This window comes from Bubalus bubalis, chromosome 11, assembly GCF_019923935.1.
Source record: "Bubalus bubalis isolate 160015118507 breed Murrah chromosome 11, NDDB_SH_1, whole genome shotgun sequence".
Classification (NCBI taxonomy): Eukaryota; Metazoa; Chordata; class Mammalia; order Artiodactyla; family Bovidae; genus Bubalus; species Bubalus bubalis.
This window is the reverse complement of record NC_059167.1, coordinates 42,024,900-42,041,875: the sequence shown is the minus strand read 5'-3', so window position 1 is coordinate 42,041,875 and position 16,976 is coordinate 42,024,900. Positions and strand designations below refer to the sequence as shown.

At 41.1% G+C, this 16,976-nt stretch overlaps 1 protein-coding gene and 1 pseudogene across 2 annotated transcripts in view; one reads left to right on the top strand and one right to left on the bottom strand.

Moving 5' to 3' along the window:
- SHC4 (SHC adaptor protein 4) overlaps positions 1 to 16,976 on the top strand; it is a 134,337-nt gene that overhangs the window by 35,222 nt on the left and 82,139 nt on the right. For both annotated transcript variants that reach the window (XM_006077814.4, XM_006077813.4), the window contains exon 2: positions 12,015 to 12,085. In XM_006077814.4, the coding sequence (XP_006077876.1) occupies positions 12,015 to 12,085 (71 nt within the window). The remainder of the gene's footprint in view (positions 1 to 12,014; positions 12,086 to 16,976) is intronic.
- On the bottom strand, positions 15,196 to 16,125 carry LOC102405838 (annotated as a pseudogene).

Genomic DNA, 16,976 nt, shown 5'->3' with positions numbered 1-16,976 from the left:
AGATACTGCACAGTTGCCTGGTGTGGTATACAGATGGTTGTCATACTTTTCTTGCCCACAGACAAACAGTACTGTTTTTCAGATGAATTGAAAGTTTTCTTTTGATGCTTGTAGGCAGTTCATATCCTAAAGTATTGGAGTGTCAACAAAGTGCCAATCAGACCAAGATCTTTATTGTTTACCTGGGCTTCTGGCCCTCAAGACTTTCTGTCTGAAGGATCCAGGTTGCCCATTGTCAAAGAGAAATGCTTCTTCTGAATAATCTTAAAAATGTCCTTATTCTAAAAATCCCCAGGAGATTATATTTAAGATGTTGTCAGTTCTGCTTGCCATAGTGGGATTGGAATGGAATTTTAAAATATAGGTGCCTCTCCATTTGCTGCTACTGAAGGCATCAACTTAGCAGGGGAAGAGCATCTGTGAGATCTGGGCCAGAGTGATAGGGTTACCCCCCTTCACAGCCCTGCTTTGCCTTGGGCAGGAACCCCGGAGATAGAGAGAACCCTGGATAATCCTTCCTTCTTCTGGAAGGACCAGCAGAACACACAGCTTACTTTAGAAGATTCCATCTTTGTAAATATTAAGGACTCAGAGTGTTGAAATTCCCTAGTTGCAAAGACCCCAGTGGGAATGAGTGATAAAATTCAGATTTTCAGGCTTTTGAACCTGGAGCAGAAGGAGTTTTCATCAGGGTAGATGTTTGGATTTTAAAGACCTGTTCAGTTTAATCAACTGAAGTTTACTTTGAGGGACTACTGTATACCAGACAGTATTCTACTTGTTGGGGATAGAGCAGTCCTGTTGTCTGCTACTAATCTTCTAGTGGGGGAGACAGACTACCAACAAACATTATTGTAAGCAGTAAATACTCTGAAGAAAAGTAAATACAAGAGGACAGAGAGTGGTGGAGAGCAAGAAGGTGTCAGCAGCCCTGTGCTCTTGGTGGGAAGTTTCAAAGGTGCTGTAAGATCATCTAAGAAATCAGTCATGTCTGACTCTTTGAGAACCCGTGGTCTATACAGTCCATGGAATTCTCCAGGTCAGAATAATGGAGTGGGTAGCCTTTCCCTTCTCCAGGGGATCTTCCTAACCCAGGGATTGAACCCAGGTCTCCCACATTGCAGGCAGATTCTTTACCAGCTGAGCCACAAGGGAAGCCCAAGAATACTGGAATGGGTAGCCTATTCCTTCTCCAGCAGATCTTCCTGACCCAGGAATCAAACCAGGGTATCCTGAATTGCAGGCGTATTCTTTACCAACTGAGTTATCAGGGAAGCCCATCTAAGAAAAGGTGGTGTTAATAGATTCTCAGACAAAAACCAAACTTATGGTTCCCAAAGGGGAAATGGTTGGGGGGGATCAACTGGGAGTATGGAAATAATTGATACACATCACTCTATATAAAGTAGATAAACAGGGATTTACTGTGTAGCATAGTGAAGTAACTATGTTCAATATAATGATATCATGTAATAACCAATAATGGAAAAGAATCTGAAGCTATATACTTGAAACTAACAGAATATTGTAAATCAACCATAGTTCAATTTTTTAAAAAAAGAAAAAGAAAGGCAGTGTTTGCCAGGACCACTTGTGCCTCTTCCCTTGAGGCTTGTCTCATTGAATTCCCTCTAAACTTGCTCCCTTTCCAGAGGCAGAGTCCCCCTCCCCAGCATCCACCTGCCCCAGGTTTGCGTGGATTGGTGCTGCACTAAATGGGGAAGGACTTTCCACTCCCTTCTCACATGACACACACCCAACTCAAACTTGGCGTAAGGAGGGCTTTGACCAGCTTTACTTCAGGATTATTTTAACTGGAAATATACCCCTTTAAGAAAGAACACATTACAGATGGTCCAGTTAGGATGCAGGTTATTTTGAGACTTCCTGAACATTATTTCTTGGCTCCTTCATTCAAATAAATCATTTATTACCCTGTAAGAGGTGCTGGGGATAATGATGACTAAGACTCACTCCCTGCCCTTGAGAAGCACGCAGTTTAGCAGTGGGCAGACATCGATATTTAAATAGATAAATAGCTGCATCACTGGGTGAGTACAACCTTCGGGTGTGACCAAGATATTCTGGGAGCCCAAAGGAAGAGCAATGAACTCTGCCTCAAGGGTGCTGAAGATTTCAAACAACTATAATGATCTGAAGCCTTATTCATAGATGGATTATTCATCCATTCACATATATTTCCTGAATAGTTTATATCAGGATCACACACTGCCTGCAGATATTATTTGTCTGGCCTGTTGCTGTTATTGCTTGATAATAATTCTATTGAGATATAATTACATTTCATATAATCCACCCATATAAAGTATACAATTCAATGGATTTTAGTATATTCACAGAGTTGTGCAGTCACCACCAATATTAGAACATTCCTATCAACTCCCAAATCAACTCTGTAACCTGTAGCACTCACACCCCACCTCCTCAAACCTTCCAACCTTCCTTTCTAGCTCTATGGATTTATCTAGTCCAGTTATTTCATATAAATGGAATCACACAGTATGTGATCTTTTGTGACTGCGTTCTTTCCCTTCGAAAAATATTTTCAAAGTTCATCCACGTTGTACCATTTATCAGTATTTCATTTCCTTTTTATTGCCAAACACAAGTCCATGACATGAGGTACCACTTTTTATTGATCCATTCATCAGTTGGTGGATATTCAGGTTGTTTCTACTTTGTGTTATTATGACTAGCGCTGCTGTGAACATTTGAGAGAAAGTTGATGTGTGGACCTATGTTTTCACTTTTCATGAGTGAATATCTAGGAGTGGAATTTTTGGACCTAATGGTAGTTCTAAGTTTAACTGTCTGAGAAACTGCCAAGCTGTTTTCCCTTGTGTCTTCACCATTTTATATTCCCATTACCAGTGCATGAGGGTTCCAGTTTCTCCATATCTTTGCCAACACTTGCTATTTTCAGTTTGTTTGTTTAAATTATAGCCATTCCAAAGAGTGTGAAGTGGTATCTCATTGTGGTTTTGACGTACATTTCCTTAGTGATGAATGACATGGAGCAGTTTTTCCTGTGCTTACTGGCCATTTGTATATCTTATTTTGAGAAACGTCTATTCAGATCATTTGTCCATTTAAAAATTGTGCTGCTTGTATTTTTTCTGTTGTGTTGTAAGTGTTCTCTATGTATTATAGATGCAAGTCCCTTATCAGATAAATCATTTGCAAACAGTTTCTCCCATTCTGTGGGTGATCTTTTCATTTTCTTGATAGTGTCCCTTGAAGTATGAAAGTATTTGATTTTTATAAGATTCAATTTATATATTTTTTTCTTTGGTTGCTTGTACTTTTGGTGTCATAGCCAAGGTTATGATAATTTTTGCATATTTTCTTTTAAGAGTATTATCATTTTAATTCCCATGTGTAGATCTTAGATCCATTATTGAGTTTATTTTTGCATATGATGTGGAATAGAGATATGATTTCATTCTTTTGTATGTTATTTCATTCTGTAATATCCAATTGCTCCAGCACCATTTGTTGAAAACACTGTTCTTTCCCCACTTAAATTGTTTTGGTGCCCTCATCAAAATTCGATTGGTGGACACGACTGAAGCGACTGAGCACATGAGGGTTTATTTCTGGACTGTCAATTCTGTTTCACTGATCTATATGTCTTTCCTTATGTAATCACCACACCTGTTTTGATTGTACAGCCGTGTCAGGAGTTTTGAAATTGGGACATGTGAGTTCTCCAACTTGTATCTTGTTCAACATTGTGTTGGCCCTTCTGGGTCTCTTGAATTTCCATGTGAATTTTAGGATCAGCTTGTCAATTTCTGCAAAGAAGCCATCTGGTATTTTGCCAGGAACTCAGTCAATAGATCAGTTCGAGGAATATTGCTATCTTAACATGAAGTCTTTTGATCCATGAACTTGCAATGTCTTTCCAATTATTTTGGTCTTCTTAAACTTCTTTCAACAATACTTTATAGTTTTCAAAGTCTGAATTTTACATTTATTTTGTTAAATTTATTTATAAATATTTTATTGTTTTTAATTCTATTCGTAATGTAATTTTTAAAATTTAATTTTTGGATTGTTCATTGTGACCTGTTGGTTTTAAAATTTAGGAAAATTCATAAAGTCTTATTTCTGACTTCTTTTGAAAAATCAGATCTGGTTTCCTAAATGGCAACAAGGGGCTAGAGTGAGTAGCTTGGGTTTTGTCTTTCTTGTAGTCTGTATAGTTCCAGATTTCCCTGTATCTGGTTACTTTCTCCTGTCTGGATCCATTTACTCATTAATATCTTAATTATTAAGCACTGAGCTTTTGACCTTTATGATTAATCTTTTTGAAAATTAAGTTAGATGAGATACAGTTTAAAAAAAGGATTAATATGATCTAATCCTTTAATATAATTATTTTTATATACACATCCTATCTTTTCTTATAAGTTGTTCAAGCTGCATTTTACTCATTTGTCTCAGGAGCATTGGTGAGCTAGGCTCAGTACTGAGGATACAAAGAAGAAACAGACACCGTTCCTATTCCAAAAGAGGTACAGACACACTGGCCAAAAAAGCCATATGGACAATTTGGATGTCCATATAGTGTTTGGAGGAGGGTCCAGAGAAGGGAGGGGTCAGACTGAAGGTAAGAAAGGAGAAAAAGTTCTTCCCTGATGACTCATGGTAAAGAATCTGCCTGCCAATGCAGGAAACTGATCCCTGGTCTAGGAGGATCCCATGTGCCATGGAGCAGCTAGGCCCTGGACCACAACTACTGAGCCTGTGCTCTAGAGCCTGCAAGCTACAGCTATTAATCCCATGCACCACAACTACTGAAGCCTGCATACCTTTGCGCCTGTGTTCTGCAATAAGACACGCCACTGCAATGAAAAGTGGCCCCTGCTCGCTGCAACTAGAGAAAAGCCCGAGCAACAACAAAGGCTCAGCACAGCCATAAGTAAATAAATAAATAAAATTTAAAAAAGAAAGGAGGAAAAGAGGAGAGGCTTCATGGAAGTGACTTTTGAATGATAATAGTTAGGGACCTTGTCCATTAAGCTAAGAAAGTAAGATCTCTTCCTGAAGACTGATGTTTTCTCCAAAGTGTAATTCTTGGACCTGCTGTAGCAGAATCCGTGAGTCCTTAATAAAACGCATTCTTGTGGACCAACTGAAGCAGAATTTTTCAGAACCCCAGAAATCTGGTTTTAAAAATCTTCCATTTAAGTTTCCTTGGTAATTCCGAAGTTCTCTAAAGTTTGAGAAGCTCTGCTTTAAGAAGGTGGGGGATCTGTGAGAGTTTTAAGTGGGAATGAGGTGTGATAGGGTGGAATGATACCACCCTGCATTTCAGTAAGGTGCTGGCAGATTCAGAGGGTGGGACACCAGAGACTCCTTCTTAGTGGGGGTTACATTCCAAATTCATCACTAGGGTGAAAATCGGGTGGAATAAAGAATACACTGGGAAATCTCTGAAATCTCTATAATGCCTGTGCACCCGGACCATCAAGGTTCAGTTCAGAGTCAATGGCTTCTATCTCTGTTTGAATTTGCAGAGAGGTCCCGTTTCCCTGGGGCAGAAGTCAAGTCTAGTTTGAGTGGTAGAGTTGGGGGCTGAGGGGCTGAATAAAGGGACTGATCTTTTACTTTCTGCAGGTCATGTTGATACAGTAGTTGAACTGAGTAAATCAAACGTTGATATGATGGGAGTCCACTCTACTGCAATTGAAAGAGTGTGCCTAAACTAGAGCAGATACGAGAGATGACTAAATTGATGGAATTTGGCCCCTGGTTGGATGAGGGGTTTGAAAGAAAGGGAAGAGTATGTGAACCAGAGGCTGGAACAGGTCACTAGAGTGGACAAGATCATTGGTTTGCTCAGGGAGTTTCAATAGAGTCTTGAGCCCGGAAGCTACTGTAGTGAGTTGAAGCATGAGGTGAAAGTAAGGAAGTGGACACAATGTATCAAGGTTGTCCTCTTCCCACTTCCCCTGTTTTTAATGGGAAAGATTAGATGTTACTTAGAGGTGGCAGAAAAATCCTGCAATGTCTTTAGGCCACGTTGGTGGCTTCTACCATCTAGCACAAGGGCAGGCACATTCTAAGGAAGGGAAAATGCCATTGAAAAATAAGAGATTTAACTTTACTTGGTAATTAATAAATTGTGATTCCAAGAGGTTAAGTGGTAGACTTTATTTAATTTTTAAACTCTAAAATAATACCACTTACTTATTTTTTCAAACACAAACAATACAAAAATGTAAAGTAAAAAGTAAAAGTTTGCCTCTCCCCCATTCCCAGAGGTAATATGTATCCTTCAGACATTCTTTCTGAGGATATAATAATATATAGCCTTTTTCTTTAGATCTTTGAAGGTCATCATTCTGTAAGAGTCAGGATGAAAAGTTCCCACAAGCCAGCTCTCATTCATGTTCTCTGAAAACCCCAGTAATAATTTCTTCTCTGGAATGCAAAGCCCAAGATACACAGGCCATGAATAGACTGTTCACCTCCCCTTAGAAACAAGTGGTTGAAGCTCAGACAGTACAAAAATATTATGACTGCCCTGGGGCAAGAAGGGAGTGCGTGAGCTGGAATCTAGGTGAGCCATCTGTCAGGTGCTGAATGGAAAGGTTGTCTGAGCGCTGTCACGTTCTTACCACCCCGATACTTTGAATAAAGGTCTTCAGTGTCCTCTCCCCATCACAGGGTCAGGTATTAGGGTGTGTCTTCTGTCTCAGGTGCCACATCCTGCTGGCCCCGGAAGAGCTTGGATTCATGCCTACTCTTACCACGGGGCCCCCAGGTGGGTCACCTTCTTTCCCACCTGGGAAGACCAAAGGAAGAGGCAGAGGGGGCAGCTGGATTACCTCCTCTCTTTTCAATTTTCCTGTCCCACAAGGTTCACACACAGGTTCCCAGAAATGGACTGCGGCCTCCAGAATAAGCCCTGATTCAGTCTCACTGAATAAGTGAAACTGAGCCAGCCGCTTCCCATTAATAGGGCTTAATTTCTTCATCTATTAAATGGAATTAACCATGACTAACTCATAGAAAGAAAAGATAAATCATCTCTTTCATGGTTGTCCTGTCCTCATGGGGCTAGGTTTCTTGAGAACAGAGACTGTGTCTTTGTAGACCTACACTTAATACATGAATGAGAGGTAGGATTAGTTTATACTGACACCAACAAACTAAACTCCTGCTCCCTCAGGCCTGGACATTCAGCCACTTTCCGCTGTTCAGTCAGGTACCTAAACACAGATACTGACAGTCTTTTTATGCACCATGCCCTCCCTGCTTCTTCACAGCGATGGTTTCTGAGAAATGGACTGACTGAGTCAACGGGAGGACCAGGTGCATCTGGGCTTCAGAGTCATTGTGGGAAATAAAGCGGGCATTGATTTTCTCCCTTCACGTTGCCCTGAGTGCCTTCCACCCCACATGCCCGGGGTGGATGGGGAATGTGCTCGTCGTCACGATCATCTCAGACCGTGACTCACGTTTCCCGCAGCGAGGCTGGCAGAAGGTGTGCCGTTGCTGACAGACAAGTATGTGAAGCAAAACAGAGGTTTCAGTGAAGGGGGGTTTTGGAAACAACTCCTGGGGCTGCCTTAGAAGGACGGGGCTGAGGTGGTTATCGCCATGAAGTGTGATTAAAAACAAAACCTTACATTTATATACAGCTATGGATAAAAGAGATAGCTAGGGAGAACCTACTGTATGGCACAGGGAACTTTATTCAGTGCTCTGTGGTGACCTAAATGGGAAAGAAATCCAAAAAAGAGGGGCTAGATGTATATGTATAGCTGGCTCACTTTACTGCACAGCAGAAGCTAATACAACATTGTAAAGCAACTTCAGTTCAGTTCAGACGCTCACTCGTGTCCAACTCTTTGCGACCCCACGAACTGCAGCACGCCAGGCTAAACTGCAATTAAAAAGGAAGAACAAAGCTTGGAAGATTCCCTCTCTCTCTGTCATCCTCTCCTACTCTCCACTAAAAACCTCTTCCCTTGTTAACCAGAATCCCACGGTCGGTGACTCACGTCACTGGGCTGAGAACTGCCCCATTTGACACCTTCCCTCACTGAGCTGTTGAGGCTTAGAGCATCTCTGCCCCAGCTTACATGCTTTGCCTCGTTTCCCCCTCCCGTCAGCTTTATCACTCAGGGTTTTCCCCACGCCTGGAACACCTGGGGAGTCAGGCCCTTTCTCCCCACCTTCCCCTCAAGTCTCTTTCTGAGACCTCGGTTCTGCTATACTCCTTGCTCATCCTCCAGGATGGAGAGAACAAACAGTCAGAAATTCACCTCCCTCTGCTCATTGTAAACTACTGTTGGAGCTGAACAGTAGAAGCCTCTTTCACTCTTTCATCCAGTATTTATTGGGTACCTTCTGTGGGGCAGGCACTGTCCTGGGTGTTGGGAATTCCATGGTGATCATGGTCCTTGCTCTTATGATGCTTACAGTCAAAGGAATGAAGACAGGTAATAAGCAAGGTAACAAGTAAACTTGATTATTCGTGGCATGATGACAAATGGGGGGGCTGTGATGAAGGGTGCTAGGAAGGGTCTCTGAGGCAGTGACATTTGAATTAAAACCTGAAGGATAGAAAGGAGTCAGTCTTACAGAGCAGTGGGGAGGATCTAGGCAGAGCTAGCAATGGAACAGCTAGTGCAAAGGTCCTGTGTTTGGAAAGAGTTGGCTGTATTTGAGGAATGGAAGGAAGGCCAGTGTGGCAGCAAAGTGCACAGGAGCAGGTGACAGAGCCAGAAAACACAGGGCTTAGGTGTCAATACCAGAGCGCCCATGAAGAATGTGAGGAACAGGAATCTGGCTGAGAATGGCCGGGCAATTGTCTTGACCAGCAAATCTCCCCTACACGAGGCTCTAGACAACACTTGGTGCACTGACCTGCTCTTAGGATGCGAAATGTACAGAATTCGCTGAGAAATACTCCAAGAGTGTCTGGAGAGGCACCCCCAGCTCCCGCCATCTTTCCACAAGCAGAAGGAGGCTGGAAGGCTTCCAGGGGAAAGCTAAACAGGAAGCAGATCATTTCCAAGGAGCCGACAGATCACTTTCAATCAGACCGCTTGGCTCTCATCGCATTTCCGAGCTCATTCTCAGAGAAAAACACTCTCCCTCATCAACTGAGGCTCTGCTAAGAGGATTGCTCCCACTGCCTCACCGGGCAGAGCTACACGGGCGACTACTAAGCCTGCTCCCTAGGCTTAATGCCTCTCCATGATTCCAGAATCCAGTTTTTAACTCTCAACTTGCTGTTTCCTGGATACCCTACCAGCGTCATTCAGTGAACAGGTCCCAAACCACCTCATCTTCCCTTTTGCTGGCTTTCTTCTTTCTGTTAATGGAATCACTGTTCCCCCTGCTACCCTTGCTGGAAACGTGTGAGTCATCCTTGACTCATCCTTCTCTCTTATTCTCTAGATCAAATCAACTGCCGGATCGTGTAGTATCTATTTCCGAGATGTCACTTGAATCTGTCCCTTCCTTCCCACCATCCCTCCTCAGGGTGAGCTTTTGTTACTTCTCAAGAGAAGCATCCTGACTTACTCCCTTGCTACTGACCCACCTTCCTACTGCTGCTGACATTAGGCTTCTCAAACACAGAGTAATCCCGCCACTCTTTACACCAGCCTAACACAGCTCCCACTTTTGCCACATTAAATATAACGAACTGTCTTTTAGCTTTATGAGCGTCGGTGCCTTTTCCAATACTCCATGTTCAAGCTAGATTTACTCCTTCCTGGTGTAGGACATGACTTTTTCTTTCCTTGAATCCTCTGAATAAATGAGGTTGCAAAAAGTAGAATTTTCTTATGTTATTAAGCTTTGGGTTTATCTGCATTTATATGCTTATTTTGGAGAAGACAATGGCACCCCACTCCAGTACTCTTGCCTGGAAAATCCCATGAATGGAGAAGCCTGGTAGGCTGCAGTCCATGGGGTCGCTAAGAGTCGGACACAACTGAGTGACTTCACTTTGACTTCTCACTTTCATGCGTTGGAGAAGGAAATGGCAACCCACTCCAGTGTTCTTGCCTGGAGAATCCCAGGGATGGGGGAGCCTGGTGGGCTGCCGTCTATGGGCTCACACAGAGCTGGAAATGACTGAAGTGATTTAGCAGCAGCAGAATACTTGATATTTGTGTATTATTTGTCTCACATTTAGTTTTGCTTCCTTTAATATTTGAGCATACATATGTACCATGCGCTGCTCTTAGAACACCTTCAGTTCAGTTCAGTTCAGTCGCTCAGTCGTGTCCGACTCTTTTCGACCCCATGAATTGCAGCATGCCAGGCCTCCCTGTCCGTCACCATCTCCCGGAGTTCACTCAAACTCACATCCATCGAGTCAGTTATGCCATTCACCTATCTCATCCTCTGTCGTCCCCTTTTCCTCCTGCCCCCAATCTCTCCCATCATCAGAGTCTTTTCCAATGAGTCAACTCCTCACATGAGGTGGCCAAAGTACTGGAGTTTCAGCTTTAGCATCATTCCTTCCAAAGAACACCCAGGACTGATCTCCTTTAGAATTGACTGGGTGGATCTCCTTGCAGTCCAAGGGACTCTCACGAGTCTTCTCCAACACCACAGTTCAAAAGCATCAATTCTTCAGCACTCAGCTTTCTTCACAGTCCAACTCTCACATCCATACATGACCACTGGAAAAACCATAGCCTTGACTAGACGGACCTTTGTTGGCAAAGTAATGTCTCTGCTTTTGAATATGCTGTCTAAGTTGGTCATAACTTTTCTTCCAAGGAGTAAGTGTCTTTTAATTTCATGGCTGCAATCACCATTTGCAGTGATTTTGGAGCCCCAGAAAATAAAGTCTGACATTGTTTCCACTGTTTCCCCATCTATTTCTCATGAAGTGATGGGACCAGATGCCATGATCTTAAGTTTTCTGAATGTTGAGCTTTAAGTCAACTTTTTCACTCTCCTCTTTCACTCTCATCAAGAGGCTTTTTCCTCTTCACTTTCTGCCATAAGGGTGGTGTCATCTGCATATCTGAGGTTATTGATATTTCTCCCGGCAATCTTGATTCCAGGTTGTGCTTCTTCCAGTCCAGCATTTCTCATGATGTACTCTGCATAGAAGTTAACTAAGCAGGGTGACAATTTACAGCCTTGACATATTCCTTTTCCTATTTGGAACCAGTCTGTTGTTCCATGTCCAGTTCTAACTGTTGCTTCCTGACCTGCATACAAATTTCTCAAGAGGCAGGTCAGGTGGTCTGGTATTCCCATCTCTTTCAGAATTGTCCACAGTTTATTGTGATCCACACAGTCAAAGGCTTTGGCATAGTCAATAAAGCAGAAACAGATGTTTTTATGGAACTCTCTTGCTTTTTCCATGATCCAGCAGATGTTGGCAATTTGATCTCTGGTTCCTCTGCCTTTTCTAAAACCAGCTTGAACATCTGGAAGTTCACGGTTCACATATTGCTGAAGCCTGGCTTGGAGAATTTTGAGCATTACTTTCCTAGCGTGTGAGATGAGTGCAATTATGCGGTAGTTTGAGCATTCTTTGGCATTGCCTTTCTTTGGGATTGGAACACCTTAGGAAATAATTAAATAATTAAACTCTCACAATAGTTGTATCCCTATGTTGCTAGTGCCAAAACTGAGATGCAGAGAAGTTGAGTAACTTGCTGAAGCTCCATAACTAATAACTGGCAGAGCCAGGATTCCAGTTCACACAGGTTGGCCCCAGAGCCCAAGCTCTCATATCCCTGAGCATACATTTGTCAGGGATGACAGCCGTTTTCCTGATACCATATTAATAGTTTGGATTAGCTGATGTTTTGTAACTGAACTGAAGCTTAAGGTATGTGTCCATTAATGGTCAGAAATATCAATGGTAGGCTGAATGTGCAAATGTAATTTGGTATTAGGAACTGATTTAGGTGTTTCCCAGGAAATCACCTCTGATGCTGAGAACTATTTTTGTTTCATTTTTCCTACTTGTTCTTCTTTTTTTTCTCTTATTCCAGTACATGGGCTGTATTGAAGTGCTGCAATCAATGAGATCACTGGATTTTGGAATGAGAACCCAAGTTACAAGGTAAGAGAACAAAAATCTGACAAGCTTGGAGGACTATAGTCTAAAGTCACAAGAGTTTCTCCCTGCAGGAGTTTCATACAAGGCTTCAAAGGCACTGTGGGTTTTTATTCGTAAGGCTGGAAGGTCGAACAAAGCCCAGTGACCTTGTGAGTGGTTCTGACTCATCATGTGAAGGATTTCTTAATTGTGCAGCAGAGCATCTGCATTTCATAGGAGAACTGATAAGATGATGCAGTCAAAGAAATAGCTGCTTTCCCAGATACTAGAAGTATTTAAAATAATATCTAGAAATAGGACATTACAGGATCTCAGACCTGTTGAGGAAGTCTCTGAAAGTAACAGGAAAAAACTTTTCAAATCAGTAAGCCCAAGCCCGTCCCATTTATGGCATCCCTGACACAAGAAGCTGTCTATTCCTTGTCTGGGTCTCTTTCTTCCACGTACAGTGAGCTGGATGGAAGAGTTGAACCAGTGGAGCCTTACCCAGAGTGGCCCCAGGAAGCTTAGGGAAAGAACCAGAGTTATTATTACACAGAGTGCAAGTCAGAAGCGGAAGCACAAGGTATGGTTCGTTAAGGCCAAATTCAAAGCAGGCATGGAAAGGGGAATAACTGAGTGCTGAGACTGGTAACTGGGAAAATCACGAGGTGAGGGGCATGAAGTGAGAAGACTGGATTGATATGAATCAATATGATTCAGAATGAAGACTTGGGCATCTGTGGTGTGTGGTGCCAATGTGCAATCCTCAGTGCCTGTCTGCTTCCATGGTTGCTGGTCACCATTTCCATTATGAAGGGAGGATAACTTTTCTTGATGCTCGTCCCATGGAATTTGAGTCCTGGAAAAATAGTCCTCTTAACCAAAAGATTTGGGGAAAGGAATCATATGCTCTTTAGGAGAGTCACAGTATTTAAGACCCTGAGAAGTCCTGTGCTGTAGTTTAAAAAGTGTTAACTTCATCAAGATTCTCTAAATTTATTTGGCCCCAGAATTCTATTTTTATGTAACATAAATAAATATTCCATGTATCTTTGGGGTTCCATGAAATGAACTTTAAGAAAGGCTATTGTAGACTTTCTTGTTTACAATGCATTCAAATCTATCTTTCCAAACTTCTCACTGATATTTGGTACTCCCTCAGGAATTAAACAGATGAAGTCCCACTCATCCACCCTGTATTCTTGGTGCCTATTTCAGTTCTTGGCACCTGGAAGAGGCTCAATGGATATTTATGGAATAAATGCATGGCTCCACCTGACTGGTTTCCAGGATTTGGAAATGGCTATATTTTCCCTTTTCTTTTACAGTATTAGACCCTTCAACTATCCTTTAAATAAGGATATCCTTTAAGTAAGAGGTTTCTAGATTACTTCCTACCCTTTTAACCCTAATTTGGGCACATTTCAGGTTTTATTTCATTCTGATGATGCTTAATCTGGAGAAAGCCCTTCTCCAATCCTGAGGAAGTTACAGATGGGAGGAAGAGGGTCACCACTCCAGAAGCTTGGTCTAGGGACACAGTACAAAGGAATGCCACTGTCCATACCTGAGGATGACTTTTTTTCTGTTCTTTCCCTCATCCATTCATTCATTGACTTATTCTCCTTCACTCAAATATTTATGGAGTGTTCATTAAGTGCCAAAAACTTTTCAAGAATTAAGGACACAGGCACCTCTGATCTTTTAGAACTTACATCATAGCTGGGGAAACAAACTATGGCAAGGAAGCAAATAAATATACAATATACTTTCAGGCAGTAATTAGTGCCATTACTATAATAATGAAGCAGGGTAAGAGGATAGAGATGTATGGGTGGGCTTTTAATTTATTTTTCTAGTTATAAATATACTGTATATTTATTTAGAACACTTAGAAAATACAGATAAATATGAAAAAGAAAATCACTCATAATCTCCCCTCGAAATAATGTCTACTAGCATTTTCTGCTTTGGAATAATACCCTTCTGATCTTTTCTTTATTACATGAGCTTACAATGATTTTTGCAGACAATCCGAAGAATATTTGATTCTGTTTCTCCCATGTTGACCATTTTTCCTGTTGCTAAATATTCACAAGCATTTTTAAATTGTGGTGCAATATGTATAACGTAAAGTTTACCACTTTAACAGTTTTTAAGTATACAGTTCAGTGTGTTAAGTAAGTTCATGTCATGCAACTGTCACCATCCTTCCCCAGAAGTTTTCCATCTTCTTAAATTGCAACTTTGTACATTAGATAATAACCCTCCATTCTCTCCTCCCCCAGCCCTGGCAACCACAGCTGTACTTTCTGTCTCTATGAATACGACTGCTATGCGTACCTCAGATAGATAGAGTTATATAGTATTTGTCCTTTTGTGACTGGTTTATTTCACGTAGCTTAATGGCTTCAAGGTTTAGAACTAGGTCAAACAATATAAATATTCTGAAGGCTTTAGATGCCGATTGCTAGGTTGTTCTGCAGAAGAACTGTAATAGTTGGTATCCTTCCTCCCTGTCATGTATCTGTTCTTTTGTTACCATCTTTTATTTTTGTTGTATTTAAAATTTTAAAAAATTTTACATTGGAGTATAGTTGACTTAACAATGTTGTGTTAGTTTCAGATGTACAGCCGAGTGATTTAGTTATACATATATCTATTCTTTTTCGGATCTTTCCCCCTTATCGTTTATTATAGAGTACTGAGGAGAGTTCTCTGTTGATTTTTTTTTTTTTCCTTTAAAGAGATAGCCTTTATTTGAAGGATTTTTACCCTGAAGAATTAAAAAAGTGGTAGGTTTTTGGAACTTACTGACCTGTATTGAAAAGGAACTGTTGACAAAGATTCACCAGAAATAATCTGAATAAGCAAGAAAATATAGTTAATACTACTGAAACCTACTAAAAAAGTTCCAGGACATATGGTGTCTCTGACATAACAATACTTCTAAGTGCTGTCATGGATACGAAACTGACTGCTTGTTACTTTTCTAAATACACAGTGGTATAGTTAACAATATTTAATCACGTCTGTTCTTTCCTGAAAATATAAAAATTAAAATACCAATTAAAAAACTAATATATTCTTCTCTTTAAAAGTTTCTTACAGATACAATTTCCATATTTTCAGTCAATAGTGGTGTGGTTTAAGAGCTATTTCATTCACAAGTCAAACAACAATCTACCCAAAGGGAACTGATAGTCTTTAGGCTCATAGTGCAAATGAAGAGTTCGGGAATGCAGCAACTGACATTTCTAAAATACAAAACAGATCAAATTCTTAGGAGATACATGCAATAAGCTCTATTAAGCAGCTGGCCACAGAACGAGAACATTGGATCATGTCACTGGTGATTTCAATGGGACGCCAGGTAGTTCCAAACTCAACTCGAACTTTCATCTTAGGCTTTGTATTTTGCTTTTCCAGTTTCACTAATGACACACACGTGATTCAAGTCCCTGAAGTATTCATTATAGTCAAGGGCATATCCCACAACAAACGTGTCTGGAATTTCAAATCCAACAAAGTCTGGTCTATATCTAACACTTCGAGGGGGTCCTTTTCACCAGCAAGCTCGCAACCTTGACCATCTTTGGTTTATGCTTCTTGACCAAGGAAAGCAAAGTCTGCATTGTCTTCCCAGTGTCAATTATATCTTCGACAATCAAGACATTCTTTCCAGTTAAAGTTGAGAGATCATCTCCACCAATTACTTTTATCTCGCCTGTTGACTGGTCGTTACAGTAGCTCTTCAGTCTGATAAAATCTACAGTCATAGGAATGGATTTGTCACTATTTCTGTTCAGTGCTTTGATGTAATCCAACAGGTTGGCAAAGAACTTATAGCCCACCTTGAGCACACAGAGGGCCACAATGTGATGGCCACCCATCTCCTTCGTCACATCTCGAGCCAGTCATTCGGTCCTGTCCATAATTAGTCCATGAGGAATAAACACCTTCTGCAAATCCTCAGCATAATGATTGGGTTTACAAAATAAATCTAGGTCATAACCTGGTTCATCTTTGCTAATCACCACACTGGGGCTGTGGGCCGCCATAATGTAGCCGGCTGGCACACAGGCTGAAGGCAGTCTGGGGCTGATTATTTTATATATATCAGTGTGTGTATGTTAATCCCAACCTCCTAATTCCTATCTTTAAAAAATATTTATGAATTTGTAAGTCTATATTGTCCTATTGTTTAATAAATGGCAAAAGACTATTTTTTTCTCTACCATGAAGATTCAGTTTATGAATAATATATAGATCCAAGGGAAGGTGGCTAGTATCTGGATATTGTTTCTTGTAGATGTGTCGATAATTCCTTGTAGATTCTGGCATTGTAGACTGTGTTTTGGGGAGATTTGTGGAAGCTTGAGAGTGGCTTACTTTCCATAAAACCTTTAGTTTCCACCCTACTTCACAAATATTTACTCCTTCCTTCTCTCAATTTTTCTTTATCTTCTCTCCTTTCTTCTTTCAACTTATATATATTTTCACATTCAGCCACTATTCAAGTTGCTGTATTATCAATTGTTTTGGATGTTATTAATACATAACTGTTGAATCAGGTTCAAATTGTTTAAAATTTCAAGGTCACATAGTCACTGAGTTTCATGTAGCTCATAATCCTACTTAATCTAAGAAAAAAAAGTTCAATGGACCAGGCAGAATTCTAAAAGAAAGAACTTCATTTTGTGTGACCACAGCTGTGTGTGTGTGCTTAGTCGCTCAGTCATGTCCAGCTCTTTGCGACCCCATGGACTGCAGCCCACCAGGCTCCTCTGTCCATAGACTTTTCCAGGCAAGAATACTGGTGTGGGTTTCCATTCTCTTCCAGGGTGTCTTCCCCACCCAAGGATAGAACCCTGGTTTCCTGCATTATAGGCAGATTCTTTCCTGCCTGAGC